We start from the raw sequence: 16,265 nt of genomic DNA, 5'->3' as shown, positions 1-16,265 counted from the left end.
CCTAGCAAACACAGAAGTGGATGCTCACAGTCATCTATTGGATGGATCACAGGGCTCCCAATGGAGGAGCTAGAGAAAGTACCCAAGGAGCTAAATGATCTTCTAAGTCCCCTCTAGCATTACATTTCTGGGTTTTATACTGAGTGCCTCCACAAAGAAACCCCTCCATTACTTTATGCCATCTTGTTTAAGCTTCATGCTTTATATTTACTTTAAGATCTAGAGAAGGTGTCTTCTTCCAGGGCAGGTCCTTGCCACCATGACCAGCTTGAGAGTGAGCCCTTAACCCTTTGAATATCTCTGCTCAGAGGGAAGAGAGCTCCTGGGACAGCTTCTCAATCTGCAGGGTGGTGGGATGGCCCTACCTCAGCTCACAGGAATGACAGGAGAGCCTTTGCTGCTGTCCACAGGCTGTGTTTGACTGCGTGGTGACCTCCTTGAAGAATGTCTTCAACATACTCATTGTCTACAAGCTCTTCATGTTCATCTTTGCCGTCATCGCTGTTCAGCTATTCAAAGGAAAGTTCTTTTATTGCACTGACAGTTCCAAGGACACAGAGAAGGAGTGCATGTAAGAGCTACTACCATATACCTCTCACTACTAAGGGTGTCCTGACAAACCCCTGGCTTTCCTTTCTCTCTTAACTCCTTTCCCACTGAATTATGAAACAGGAAGAATTATAAAATGAATAGATATTTGTTGAACTCCTTTATTGTATCAGATTTGTTAAGAGACACTTTGCCTTAACCCTTAAGTTTTAAGTCTTTCTGATGATCTACTGAAAGGAGTTTTATTTACATTTTATAAGTATAGATGATGACACTCAAAATTTAGGTTGTCCAATTTAACAAAGGGTTAGCCTAAGAAAAGGTTAGCACTCTGGTATCAGAATCCATTCTACATCTATTGGGCCCCAAGGACCAATTTTACTCCATGTTAGTATTTAATAAAACATGCCCTTCCTTTTCTGTGATGGTCATTGTTACCCCGACATCCTTAAAGTGTATAAGAATGGTTGACTGTTCCACACACTTGCCTTAAAAAGCACTATTTCATTTCTATTTTGGTTTCAGAGGCAACTATGTAGACCATGAGAAAAACAAGATGGAGGTAAAGGGCCGGGAATGGAAGCGTCATGAATTCCACTATGACAACATCATCTGGGCCCTGCTTACCCTCTTCACCGTCTCAACGGGGGAAGGATGGCCTCAGTGAGTGATGGGGTGGGCTTGGTATGTGTCTTGCAGGCTGAGATGGGATTGTGTGGGTGCCTTGAAAAGCTGATTCAAGATGAACAAGGCTAACCCTTTGTTCTTCTACCAGGCTAAATAAGTGGTTATGAGCAGGGGAGAAAGGCAGAAAAGAGGAAAAATAAAAACCCTTCAGACAAAGATGGAGCGGAGGAAGACAAAGTCAGGAAAACATCTGAAACTCTAAAAGCCCTTCAGATAAAGATGGAGAGAGTGGAGACAAAGTCAGGATAATATCTGAAACTCTTTATTTTTTTTGTTTTTTGTTTGTTTGTTTGTTAATCTCTGAGTTAGGTGGAGCCCTCTGACTTACAGAACAAATGAGTTTTCACAACTTTCTGTCCCTCAGGAGAATCCATGAGGGCTGTTTTAAATGGATTTATTCTTAAGGTTGGCCCTATACTTGAGAGTTCAAAGATGGAGGAATCTGGCAGACCACAGGGATGCTGTCTAACACTAGATCCCTTTAGAAAGATGCAGGCTTTTACGCTGTCCACAGCAGGATGATGATTTCTTTAAAAGACTTAGGAACAAGTAAGACACCATTAGTTGGTAGGAGAAATCCAAGTGGCACTAGAAGTCTGTTGGTATTGAACATGACAACCTAACTAAAAGAGGATAGCAATCTGTTGCTTAGGAGCTGAATGAAGATGGAATATAGGCTCAAAATGGCAGTAGTATTTTTTCTTTATGAACTTTGTTATGGTAACCCCAGATCAGTGGAGGACTGGAAAAAGTCAGAGAAGTCATATCAAGACCTATAAAAGGTGACCCATCTCCTAACAAAGCCATGGGTGTCATGTATCATCTGTACCCTCTCCTTTGGTCCTTACAGGGTTCTACAGCACTCTGTAGATGTGACAGAGGAGGACAGAGGCCCAAGTCGCAGCAACCGTATGGAGATGTCCATCTTTTATGTGGTCTACTTTGTGGTCTTCCCTTTCTTCTTTGTCAATATCTTCGTGGCTCTCATTATCATCACCTTCCAGGAGCAAGGGGACAAGATGATGGAGGAATGTAGCCTGGAGAAGAATGAGGTAACAATGGATAGACTATAGTAAGGGACAGCAGGGGGAGCATCAGAAAAGAATAAGGACCAGCATGCTTAGAGGGAGAGACTGCATGTTCTAACTTTACAATAGCATTAAAGCTATGCAGTCTTGGATGTGGGACTCCGTGGGTAGGAACACTTTTTCTAGTATAAGGACCCAAGTTTGAATCCTCAGCATCCACATAAAAAGCTGGGCTGGTGAGATAGCTCCATGGCTAAAAGCACCTGCTGCCAAGCCTGATGATATGAGTTCTTTCTCTGGGGCCCTCCTGATAGGAGAGCACCAACTCTCACAAGTTGTCCTCTAATCTTTCCTGTGGATTATATATAGGGCACACACACAACTTTTATTTTGTTCAAAAGCTGGGCACAGCTACATGTGCCTATAGTCCCAACAGGGAAACACAAACAGGTAAATCCTGAGAATTTCCTGGCCAATCAGTGAACAATGAGCTTCTGGTTCAGTGAAAGATCCCAGTTCAGGGCAATAATGCAACAGAAGATGCCATGACCTTCTCTGACCAACATGTGTGTGCACAGACAGGTACACCTATACACTCACATGCATATATATCACATACAGACAAGGCATAAAAATATACACAAAAATAAACTTGCAATTTCTACCCTTATATGCGATAGCCTAGAAGAAAAAAAAATATGTGCTACAGTTGCAGCATTAAGACATTTGCTTATGTCCCTTGCTGTCATGGCATCTGTGTTTCTAATAACAGGGAATATGTTTTATTATGTGCTCCTCCAGCACATGCGTAGGTTTGGAACATTATTAGTTTCATGGTTGGATTTGTTTTTTTAACAAAGGAGCTGAATTAGAAATGGTCATAGATTATAAGAGAAATACATTAGCAGATACAGGTTGAGCACCTCTAATATAAAAATCCAAATGCTTACAAGTCCAAAACATTTTTGAATGATATGATATGGCAAGTAGAAAATTCCATACCATGAAACTTTGTTTCATGTACAAGATTAATAAAATATTATATAAATTACCCTTAGGCTATGTGGGTGAGACACATATGAAATATTAATGAATTTTGTTCTAAGCTGAGCATCCTGCCTTCAAACTATCTCATTACATTTGTGTAAATATTAACAACTCGGGAAACAAATCTGATATCACAAATCACTCTGGCCCCACATAGTTCAGATATGCGATTCTTATGCAGTAGATTGATAGCTATAACTATGGGCAGTAGAGGAAAGTTTCAGCCTAAGATCTCAGCCTTATATGGTATAAGATGACTTTCAACCCCTGTGACAGGATGCCTTCCAGGTGCCTCCAGATGTGTAAGGTGACATCTTGCCTATGGTTTGGTTCAGATGGTCCCTATTGCTGCTTTATGATTGTGTAGCATTTTCTTTTATCCTTAAAGGGTCTACTTAATAGTGCCCATCTTAATAGCGCCCATGCAAGGTTTAGGGGCAGTTGAGCTAATTCTAATAACCTTGACTTTCTGCAGCGGGCATGCATTGACTTCGCCATTAGTGCCAAGCCTCTCACCCGCTACATGCCACAGAACAGACACACCTTCCAGTACCGTGTGTGGCACTTTGTAGTCTCCCCATCCTTTGAGTATACCATCATGGCCATGATTGCCTTGAACACTGTCGTGCTGATGATGAAGGTAAGAAGTAATTCTGTTTGTGTAGTGCCTGGGAAATCACTCCATATTACTAGCTTACCACGTTTACCCGATCTTGCATCCTGGAGTCTCTTTGATCTTACCTACTTCAGTAGCCTAGCCCCTGAATTTCTGGGTAGGGGTAGGGTTATGGAATAAAATGCAGAGTGACAGAGTAGCAGTTAGGGGCTCTCAGGAACAAAAGATGTCAATAGGGCCCACCTTTGACATTGTGGAGTCTAAAGGAGTACTGAAGTTAATGTGAGCCTGGTCATATTTAATGCTAAGTGCAAAACACCTAATTCTGGGAAGCGCTTCTGTTGTGCTACCTTCAGTTTGGGTATGAAGGCTATTTTTGCTATTAAGGTATCCTGGGTGGGACATGGGTATGTGTTTTACTACATAATATGCATGTATTGAAGTGTTCCACCAGGTCAAGATGAGAGCTAGACCTGGCATGTATATTCCACCACATACACATATGCCTTAAAGATTCCTGTCTATTGTTCTTTCCTTCTCCCTCCTGGCAGTACTACTCTGCTCCTTGCACCTATGAGCTCGCCCTAAAGTACCTGAACATCGCCTTCACTATGGTGTTTTCCCTGGAGTGTGTCCTAAAGGTCATCGCTTTCGGCTTCCTGGTATGTCTGTCCCAGCATCCGCTTCTCTTCCTTTGGGGTACATGCAGGTGACTGCTGCTCAAGAATGGTGCATCCTCTTGCCCATCTAATAGGGAGTTTAAACAGGCTGCCACGTGAGTAGAGTAGGAGAAGAGGCAAAGGAAGCCACCTGCTTATCGCCATACTGATCTAACAGTCTGTGCCAGTCCTACTGAATTCTGTCAGCCATGGGGCAGCCATCAATGGATTTTACTAGAACTACAATTGACACGTAAAGAAATAAGATAAAAATTAGATTAGCAGGCTGGAGGGATGGCTCAGCGGTTAAGAGAACTGGCTGCTTTCTCTTCCAGAGGTCCTGAGTTCAAATCCCAGCAACTACATGGTGGCTCACAACCATCTGTAATGGGATCTGATGCTCTCTTCTGGTGTGTCTGAAGACAGCTAAAGTGTGCTCATATAAATAAAATAAATCTTTAAAAAATTAGCTAAATCTTGAGTTATTTACTGGTAATGTATATACATATTGTATGATTTGAATGGAAAAATATCTTTCATAGTCTCAAACCAGCAAATAACAGATTTTAGTTATTAGTCTTCTGATCATAAAGTATCACAAAGGGTACCTTCTGCCAATGAAAATAAATGTTTATTACTTATGTTCACAATGTCCAAGTACTTTTGAGGGTTTGGGGGTAGGTGGGTGAGGATTCTGGAATTGACTTTGAGAGAGAGATTGTAATGGAAATTATTCTGGCATGAGCTCTTTTTTTATTTCTCCTCCACTAGTAATTATAATTGTTTGACAAACTCTTGCATCTGTTCCCAAGACTGTTAACAAAACCTGCCCTTTGCATCAGTGCACTATAAACAAAATCCATCCCTCCCTCTCCTCCTGCTTACTTCAGGGCGTGCCTTGTGTGTTCAGTGGGGTGCAGATAAGCCCACTTGACAACTGTTTCACACTTATTCAGGGTGTGCATTATCCTTCCCAGGGTATACGGTCCAGGTCGCTTTCCTAGCACACAGGGGAAAGTCTACTGTAAATCAAAATGAGTGCTTCAGGTAGCAGCTGTAACAGAGCCTCTGAGCTGGGCTTGATAATTGTCAGTGTTGGTTGTGGAGGCTGTTTCCAGTCTCCCGGTTCTTTATCCAACCATTAATTTGATTATTTGGGGTGGAGAGTTGAAAGGAACCCATTGCAGGGGCTGCATTGTGGAATTCCTGACTCCCTTTTGAGTGTTTTGAGACTCGAGGAAATAAAAAGGTAAAAGGAAACTTCTATCAAACAAAGATGCCTTTATAAAGTAGTCTAGCCCAAGTAGGGTGAAGTGAAAGGGGGAGAGGGAACCAGCACCAACATGGGGAAAGCTTCTCTGTGAGTCTTGGTGTTGACATCGTCTGTGACTTAAACCCCAATTATGTGTAATTATGGTGAATGCTGAATACATACTTACAGGCTTAACTAGAGAACTCGGCCTTGAGCCCTGCCTCCTTCCCACCCTCATCCCTGTGTTTCATTCAAGGCCTGGAGTCATTCATACCAGAATAGGCACCGTTACATTGGTTTGACATCTGAAGCTTTCAGAATGCCCCAACATGTACTGTTTGGTCAGATCTTCTCATTAACTTGGAAACAGGCAGAGTAGATATTGTTGCCATTGCTACAATTATCCTTCAAAACCACAAAAAAAGGAAGTTCATAAGATATGTAAAAGTTATATAATAAAATGTAGAATTAGAAAGTGGGTGTAAATAAAATGGAACAAAAAGAGGAAATTGGGCTACCATACAGTGCTTTCTACATTCTTTTTTTTTTTCTTTCTGTGTAACAAGTGCATTAAATAGGCTTATTTGTGTTCCTCTTTTATAGGTGAACTATAGCTCAGGGAAGATTAAGACTTTGTTCAGAGTTAGTGAAAGACAAACCAGGAGTTTGATCTTGGTCTATCTGACCTCAGAGTTCACAATAATCTACTAGTTTATTAAGCAACTAGGGCATATTCCCAAATTCCCAATGGATACCTCAAACTGAGGATAATCTGGTATCTACATATTCTTTCATGTATGGCTAAATGGTGCGATGGGTTCTGAGAGTCGCACTTATCTGCCTTTCTTTTCCTGTTGATGCGATAAACTATACTCTGACACATGCAACTTAGAAGAGAAATGGTTTATTCTGTTTCGACAGTGTAGTCTAGTGTTCAGAAAGTCCAAGTGTCAGATGCTTGAAGCCATGGGTCGTATGACATTCACAATCAGGAAACAGAGAATGATGCATACATATGTCTGGTCAGGTTACTTTCTTTATATAGTAACATGATCGCAGCCAGGGTGGGTCTATAACACAACCAGGATAATCTCTCATAAGCATGCTCAGAAGCCCATCTCCCAGATGATTCTAGAGTCTATCAAGTTAACACTAACATTGTTAATCTGTTAATTATGTCAAATTAGCACAAATATTGTTTGGTGATCTTGTCGCTTTGTAAATATCATAGTATGCATTTACAAACTGTAATAGCTCCATCACCAGACAGCATATTATGAGACCCACTGTGTATATAGTGTGTCATTAGCAGCAACATTATTATGAGGTCTTTGACTGAAATGTGTTTTGTCCTATCAAGTTGAGAGTTTTCACTTAAAGAAAGCACTTCAGATCTTCTCTTTAGCGTCCTATAATTTTTCACTTAATATTTTGGATTGTAAGTAACTAAGATCATAGAAAATGAAACTACAGATAAAATAGAAGATTACTGTAGTGCACAATATGGGATGTGCTATTGTAAGGCATCCTCAATTGGAATTCAAGGCTTCTAATCCTCTGAAATGAGGAAATTCATCTCTGTATGGAGAATAGGAGAGCCTTGAAATTTGGGGACCTTCAGGGCCCCACTTGGCTCCCTTATTAGTGAGTTAAGTGCTCCACTAGAAGATGAACTTGTTCACAAAGTTGAGTACATCTGTACACACACACACTAAAATATATGTGGCTCTGCAATGAGATCTCCCTAAACTTTAGTTTTCCCACACAGAAAACAAGGATAATAATAGCTGTCTTACAATCTTCAATAGATAATGCTCATTAAACAAAGCCTCCCTCTGTACAATCCTTTCTCTGTGGCATAGCTTCACTGTTTTAGCCAAGCCTTCTATTCAGTACTCTATAAACTTGGGACATTTGGCATTACCCAACCTTCAGACCCACAAGAAGGACAAATGAGCAGAAAGAATATCAAGGATCTGGAAAAGAGGATAAAGATCATATGATGATAAATGTAAGAGTAGGTCAGAGGACGCTTTGGTGTCATCCCCAAAACTGATGGTACCTGGTACTAAGGGGAAAGTCAAGTGGACATTTTGGAGGAATGGGTTTCCTGTTTTGAATAATGTAGTCCAAGGTATGTGCTATCTGAGATTGGATGGACACATCATACATTCTGAAGCAAGTGGAGTTAATCTGGTTAGTGGACTCTCTGGGTCTTTTATATCTCTCCCATATCATATTCAATCAATCTCCTCGTTTATATATAACACTTAACTACTCTTATGGTATAACAGAGCAGAAAAGGGATGGGGGAGTTGGAGCCTATTCATCCTACTGTCAATCATCTGTTCTGAAAAGACAGCTTTGCTGCTGTCTGTTACCTTTAGTCCCATTGAAGCAATAAAAATGAAGCAATAAAAATAACTGAGAGGTTAAAGTTGTATGATGCCTAATGTTTAATGGCCACGTACTTATCCCAATTCCCTAATGTATATACATGACAAATGTAAAGCTTTTTCTTTGTTGGTCAAACTCAGTAGCATGGGTAAAAACAAATGTTTGCTAATTAAAAAAAAAAACCAACCTTTCTTATGGGATTTTTAGTGACAGTTTCAAAAACATGGTCTGCAAATAGTTGTGGAACTGTTTTAAAAATGAGGAGTTCCCAAATTAGTAAAGGAGAAACAGAATTTCGGGTTAGAAACAGGAAACTGAGCCCAAAGTTAGAATGAACTTATGCATGAATTGACAAGTTTTAATTCCAAGTGACAAAGTTATATAATGAAAGATGGTTTTTCTTTCTTTCTTTCCTTATAATGTTCGTGTTATTGAATGCACATGGCAGAACTACTTCCGAGATACCTGGAACATCTTTGACTTCATCACGGTGATCGGCAGTATCACAGAAATTATCCTGACAGACAGCAAGGTGAATGATTCACAAGATTGCCGTAGTTAAGCTGTATCCTGGTGTAGTATTTAGAAAACATCTTCTCCACATACACTCCATTTATAACCCATCTAATCAAACAGGTCCCCTTCGTGTTGGAAGTCCACTTCACCCTTCCTGAGCAATAATCTGAGAAAATAAACTTGGGGATGGTGATAGTGCTCATAGAAGCATTAGGTATATTTGCATGACCCAAATAGAAGATATCTAATGGCGTAGTGCAACAGAGGTGTTGGAAGAAAGCTAATATTGGGTGTTTGGCTGAATTCTCCAAAGAGAAACATAGTGTCTTTAACCTCCAAGTTGTTAGACTGAAAGTGTTTCCCTAAACTAGTTCATCCTAAAGATCATGTGGAGAGCTTTATTGTAATTATTGAATACCAGAACGCCATTGTGTTGAGGGGCTTAGGAGGCTGCTCTTTAGGAATCTAAGTGCAGAATTTAGAGCATTAGGAGAAATTGGGGAAGCCAGTTTTCCTCCCCTGTGTGCTGGCGTACTCCTCAAACCCATCTATCTACCTAGGACTCGAGGAGCTCAGCTGGGAGGCTTAGAGGGAGACTCACTGGGTGCCCCTCAACAGGAGTTAGGTTAACTGCAAAAGACAGAGACTGCCATCTATTTTGTGATCTGAATAAGGAATAAATGCGAAAATACCAGTGCTTAGATCTTTCTAAATGAGCATATTGTCACTAATTACATGTTTCCTTTTGGTCCACCAGCTGGTGAACACCAGTGGCTTCAATATGAGCTTTCTGAAGCTCTTCCGAGCTGCACGGCTCATAAAGCTTCTGAGACAGGGCTACACCATCCGCATCTTACTGTGGACCTTCGTGCAGTCCTTTAAGGTAAGAGGCTCCCCGAGGGTGGAGCACCACACGCCAGACAACACTGCAGCGGCACCCTCACCCTGGTTCCTTCACCTCTAGGAAGGAGTTTGTAAACTTGAAGCTCATTAGAAGCATAAAAACAATAGTTCTTGATTATAGCGCAGGTTGGCTGGATAGTGATCAATTCATATCTACATTACAGAATCTTATTCTAAAAAAAAAAATAATGTATCGCTTTCACTTTGTAATGAGTCTTTTTTTTTTCTCTCAGCACTGAGACAGGGATATGCTTTGTGAATTATGTGCTGTCCTTGAGTATTCTAAATCTCCTTGAGCAGTCCTGCCCATACATACATGTTGTCAGATGCCTTCAGTGTGTTCAGGAACTTGTCAGTGACTTAACTTCATGGAAAAGTTTTTCAGAGGACTTTTCAACTCATACTTCATAAAAAAGATGACTCATGTACAGTTCACCATGTCTTCAGCCTGGGCATCTCTTGAACTACTGAATGAATAGTATACTAATGGTGCGTGTATGTGCATGTGCACGTACACACACACACACACACACACACACACACACACACACACAAAGTCTTATAAAAGCTAGGAATGTTTGATCAAGTTATTGCAGTATAGTTTCTTTTAAACATTCTCATGGGACTGTGCATATGTCCGGGCATATAAAGGTTTGTTAAAACATAGACGCCTGAAACCCACTTCAATGACAATATTAGTAAAGTTTCCAAACACACTTTCTTTGAGCTCTAACAATAGCATAAATTAAATGTCTTTTTGACATTTAACAAATAACACAATTAGATCACTGAGGCCTGGGTGCATTTCTTTTCTTGCAGACAAAGTTTTTCAATTAATATATTAAAAATAAATTTGATAAAATTGATTCAAAGATGACAAACCATAGATTCACCAAATTGTCCTCCCCCTTCTATTTATACATTTAATTAAATTTAAGAGATCAGGACAGTAAAATCATAGCATGTAATCACCTGAAAAGGGAGTTTCCTTATTATATTATTATATATTCTAACATATTTCCTATTGATTTGTTTCATCATCAGAATCTTTGCAGTTTGAGATGAATCAGTGACTATCATGTCCAGATTCCAAGATATGGCCTTCGCTTTTCCACCCTAGCCCTAGCAAGAACCAATTTTTTGGCAGGGTTATTCCCACAGAGGCCTTACCCCAATGAACTCCAGTGTTCCAGGGTTAGATGACAGAGGGGAAGTTTAAAACCTTATGAGTTTGCCCTCTGATTCTTGGGTGAGTTCAGATTTAGAATTAGAAAGATGGACTGCTTTTAAAGCTGTTTTTTTTATTTTATTTTAAAAGGGCTGCCCATCAGGCGTCAGTTGTTAGTGAGTCTAAGAAATAAGTGTCATACTGTCATGTTATCCCATCACTGAGACTCTGTGACACTGTGTCCTATTGAAGCTAAAGAAAATGATGTCAAAAACTGACAACCAAATGGGTAGCATATTTAGTGGGTGTTACAAGAACGTAGAAGGCAAGTGCATCTGAATCCCAGTGGGGTGATAGTCTGGATGGGTGTTTTATCTTCAGGACAGTTCTGTGATGCTGTACAGAAGCAGATTGCCTAACAACAAAAAATTTAAAGGTAAATTCACTTACGCAAATCCAAAGCAGAGAGATGTCCGATATTAACACGATACCATTCCCTTACCTACTCTGACCTAATCCTAGGATTCATCCAGATCTCTCTCAACCCCATGTTCAGAATGTCAAAACTCTTTTCTATTATTTTATATTAGAATGCATTTTGTGACCAGAAAGAACAGGAGCTAGAACAGATGGAATCTTTGGTGTTCTCCCAAGGTTTGGAATAGGAAGATGATCTTGTACTGGAGACTTTGGGTGACAAAGAAAGAACAAGGCCAAGCCAAATGGGTAGACTAGGTCATAGAGCATCAGTGCAGGCAGCGGAGAACCTGCCTCCTTTGCCAATCTTTGTGGAAATGAAGCAATTCCTTTCCTTATACCCTGGGACTCAGTGCTTTAAGGAAGAGGAGGAGCCTCCTCATTGGTTTTCAGGTGCATTTTAATTTGTCCTCTATTGAAGTGGAAACTTAAGGGTTCTTTGGAAAGTCAGTTGTGTCAGATAGTGTTTTGCTGGGGGCAAACACGTGAAGAAGTGTTTTCTTGAAGTGGACACAGGAAAAGGATGTTTTGCTAAAACAAGCATGTGAAAGGATGTGTGATGAAGGATCCTTCTATTAGTGGTATGCATGTATTGGTCTGTCTTACACTGCATTGTTTAGCTCCATTTGTCATGACTCCATAGTAAGAAATGCACCAAAAAAAAAAACTTTGGTGGTATGCTGGTGGCTTCTTGTTGCTTCTACAGACTTAGGGCAGTTGGCAGAGTGATGTCAGCTGATACAGACTGACATAGAGATTTGCTAAGACAGACTCATATGCTGAGACAGGACACGTGGTGAGGACCTGTGGAGGACACATGATGTTTGGAGGGAGCATAAATAGGAACCAAAAAAGAATGGCAAAGCATACCTCTGCAATGCTTGTTAGTCTCACATCTTCACTGATCTTCACACACACACACACACACACACACACACACACACACACACACACAGGACAAAATAACTTCTCTTGGGGTCCCTGTTGGTCCTAATTCTTCCTGCTGACTCATGCTTATTTGGCTGAGACCTAGTTGTCTCTGCTAGGTCACAGCGCCACTGCTGACTCATGTTTACTATCCTGGCAATACCAAACTAGACTGCGGGGATATTTGTGAAGTGTTTGCTAGGGGATAGAGCTGCCAACTGCTAAATCCTGTAAACTGAACTGCTAATTTCCTGACAATGCAGGTGGGATTTGCTCCAAAAGACAATTTATAAACAGGTCCACTTCCCCTCATATCCTAATATCCTTTCTTTCCCACTGCCTCTGGTGAGTGGTAGGCTAGAAGGGAGGTTAAAACCATTTAAAATCCCTCATTAAAAGTAAGTTCAGAAAAAATTTAAGCCTATACTCTATTCAAGTTATAAATAGTCCCTCTTGGGGCTCTTCATTTTGCTAACTCTGTTGATAAGCTCTGCCCTGCTCCAGCCATCTGAAAGCCTTTGACTGGTCTCCTGGGACTCATGGTGTACACACTCATGACAAGATTGAGACTCACAATGGCACTGGCTGCCCGGGAGCTTACTGAATGGTAAAGAAGAGGGAATTTCATGTCAGTACAAGGATCACTACACAACCATATTGGTCCATACTGCTCCAAAGCTCAACTGTCCTGTGTCTACCCCTGCCCCAGAATATCAAGAGCAAGTCCTTGCCTTCTATTTTCATAAATAGAAATGTTATCATCACAAAGTGGCAGTAAGCATACACAATATAGATTTTTACATTTTTGTCTCATGGATTCATTACAGTTTCATAATGGCTGACACTTAGCAGGCTTTGGGGGAATTTATGTGAAATACGATAAAATATTGAAAGGATTAAGCACTGGAAAATGGTGTTTCATCAGAAGATAAAAGATACTTCTAGGAATGGATAACAAGGAGCCTCTAGTCATTTAGCTTTGCCTCCAGATCCCCCACTATGAGTTATACATTAGATATGGGGATGAGAGGGAGCAATGCAGAGACCTTGAAGCCAAAACTTAGTTCTTCTTCTTTAATTTGGGTCACAGTTGCTAAGATTATTTGTCTTCTACATGTCAAGTGAAATGTCTCTCAAACTCAGAAAGTTTTGCTAGCCCTCTTTGGAGATAGGGGTCACATATCCATCAGAAGACTTGGGAGTATTTTAAAAAAGGAAAGACTACTCCAAACAGAACAGCAGTGTCAGTCCTGCTTCAAATAGCCTCAGGGCAAGAGCTTCTATCTTGCCAATGTCTACAGGAGCAGTGGTCTCCTTGATTAATTATTATCTCTTGCTTCCCTTGCAGGCTCTTCCTTATGTCTGCCTTCTGATTGCCATGCTTTTCTTCATCTACGCCATCATTGGGATGCAGGTGAGTGGTCTGATGGGGCAGCAGCTGCCCACATCGTCTCTGGCAGAGTTGAGGATGATGTGTACAGTGTCACTTGACTGAGAAACTTCTCCACCATCTTGTTGCATTATGATCTTGGGACTTTCACATGGGCCAAGTGGTTCCCTAGGTATTCAGGGTGGTCTGCTCTGGGGGATTCATCTGAGGTCTTCTAATCATGCTGCTGACTTAGGAGTAGCTAGGCTTCTATGATAGAACTAAAGCAAAATGACATCACTGTTTTCAGAGAGAGAGGGACTCGCATTGCAACTAAAGTAAGGATTGTTTCTGACGATCTCTGTTATTTGGACTTGACCAAAAAGAAGGTTAGATAGCTGTTCCCCCTATAAGTGATGATACCAAATGAATCGATGTTAAGTTTTAACTGTCTAAGTTCTCTAAGACTTGTTACTGCCCATCCTAGGGAGCCCCAGAGCCATATTCCAACCAATTCCTATTGTACAGGGCCGTGGAACTTGCTGGATAATTCCCTGGCCTACTCACATCCTCAAAATTTTTAGAACTTGATATCAGATCAAGTTCTGTCTTGGATATTTGTGTGGCTAGCTAGAGGTTCACTGAACCTCAAGAAGAAATGTTCTTTCTAAGAACAAGAATCATCTGGGGTAGATGACCTGCTTCCATAAACAATGAGCATGCATCCCCTAACCTATTTGATGGGGTCCACGGGCTTTTTGATTGTCTAAAGAAGGCATCCTTTCTGACTTAAGGAGCTGCATAACTAACCCCCCTCAGAACTTTATCTAACAGTCCCCCTGAGTCAGGAAGTCTGGGTGCCTCCTCAATGGTATTGGCCACCTGGCCACCAAGCTACCCGGAGCCACTGCCTCAGTTTCCAAGCCTCCTGATCAGCTGTCTTGCCTAGATTCTTTCCAAAAGATCTCTTATTCTCCCTCTTCCTCTAAATCTATGGCCTGAAGGTATTCTCCAAAACCACAGCTAAATGTCCAGCATCAGAATACACAAGGCCTGTGAAAAGGCTGTGGTTTTCCTTCTCTGAAGATCTTACAATACATATGTAAAATGATGTCAGGAGCATTAGAAACAATTGCCACAGAACTTAATGCTCTCTTGATAACTTCAAGAACCTATTAACTCCCTCCAAACTTTACCTTAGAATTTACATAGTATCAAACCAAAAATTGGTTAAATTAAATTCAGTATGTCTAAGTTTCTGTATGATAAAATAGCTTAACCCTTTCATCTTTAAGCAAAATAAGGTGGAATGAGACTATCTTCAAGCCTACTGATAAGACCCATATTGATGCTAATAATGCTGTCTACTCCAGTTACTTGGTATGCCAGGTATGGTGCTTATTGTATGCCTATATGCAAACATACACATACATGCAGACATACAAAGAGAAGGGGCAAGGCATATTAGTATAATCAGGAGTAATTGAGTTTCATTGTTTCCACTGACATTTAACATGGTTAATTAGCCTTTAACCTTATTCATATTCTCAGATAACAAGTTAAAAAGCTGATATTGAAACCTAGCTGTGCCTCTTTACAGCCCAGTTCTTAGCACTGCACCTTCTTTCATCCCATAAGAGGAGCAAATGCAAGGACTTTTTTGACTTGTCAGTAGGAGATGGAGACTGCTTTTCCACAAAGACACAAATGCCTTGGCCACTGTGCCTTGCTTTAGCTGGCTATTCCCAGCCTAGTCTGTCACAGAGAGCCAGAAACAAGTACAAATTATGCACACTCCAGAGTGTGTTACTAAAAAGACCATATCCAATGCAGTCATCACAAAACAGAAAACTTATGATGGTTTGAATGAAAATGGGCCATAAGTCCATAGAGAGTGGTACTATTAGAAGGTGTTGTCTTGTTGGATAAAGTGTGTCACTGTAGGGATGGTCTGTAAGCATTGAGGTGCCAAAAGTTCAAGGCAGTTCCCTTCCTGCTGACTGCAATCCAGATGTAGAACTCTCAGCTCCTTCTCTAGTACCACATCTGCCTACACACCACCATGTTTCCCTCCATATGGAGTCCATAATGGACTAAACCTCTGAACTGTAAGTTAGCCCAAATTAAATATTTTCCTTTATAAGAGTTGCCAAAGTTGTGATGTCTCCTCACAGCAACAGAAACCCAAACTAGGAAAAAAAGTTGGAATGGGGTATTGCTGTGATAGGCCTGACCATGCTTTTATTTGGAGAAATGTGGCCTTTGGATTTGAAAAGCATTTGAATGCTTTAAGTGGGGCTTAAAGGGCCATCCTAGTAGAACATGGAAGACCATGGTGTTGAGGGTGATTTGAACCATGGGAGCCTGAGTTAATTGGTTTCAAAAGAGAAAAATGTTAGTATCTGGCCAAGAGACCTTTTTTTGTGATATTTTGGCAAAGAATGTGACTGCTTTGTGTTCTAGTCCAAAAAAGTTTGCCTGGTGCTAAAATGAAGAGTTTTTGGATTAATTTCATTGGCAGAAAAAAATCTCAAAACAGCCTACTATTGACTCTGTCCTATGGTTCTTAGTATTCACTCTTGTGAAGATCTATAGTGAAAAGGGGGATGCTCAACAAGGAAAAATATAAAATGTACAATTTGAGGAGAAAAGGGGCACCAGGAAGTGGAA

General features: G+C 40.7%; 1 protein-coding gene across 9 annotated transcripts in view; it reads left to right on the top strand.

Annotated features, from left to right (window-relative positions):
- The window catches only part of Cacna1e (calcium voltage-gated channel subunit alpha1 E), a 486,129-nt gene that overhangs the window by 430,584 nt on the left and 39,280 nt on the right, over window positions 1–16,265 (top strand). For all 9 annotated transcript variants that reach the window (XM_029476855.1, XM_029476841.1, XM_029476834.1 and 6 more), the window contains 8 exons: window positions 411–571; window positions 1,075–1,212; window positions 2,087–2,288; window positions 3,787–3,951; window positions 4,479–4,589; window positions 8,684–8,767; window positions 9,509–9,634; window positions 13,575–13,640. In XM_029476855.1, coding sequence (XP_029332715.1) covers window positions 411–571; window positions 1,075–1,212; window positions 2,087–2,288; window positions 3,787–3,951; window positions 4,479–4,589; window positions 8,684–8,767; window positions 9,509–9,634; window positions 13,575–13,640 — 1,053 coding nt within the window. The remainder of the gene's footprint in view (window positions 1–410; window positions 572–1,074; window positions 1,213–2,086; window positions 2,289–3,786; window positions 3,952–4,478; window positions 4,590–8,683; window positions 8,768–9,508; window positions 9,635–13,574; window positions 13,641–16,265) is intronic.

This window comes from Mus caroli, chromosome 1 (genome assembly GCF_900094665.2).
Source record: "Mus caroli chromosome 1, CAROLI_EIJ_v1.1, whole genome shotgun sequence".
NCBI classification, from domain to species: Eukaryota; Metazoa; Chordata; class Mammalia; order Rodentia; family Muridae; genus Mus; species Mus caroli.
Note: the sequence above shows the minus strand (reverse complement) of the source record. Positions and strands in the feature narration are given on the sequence as shown.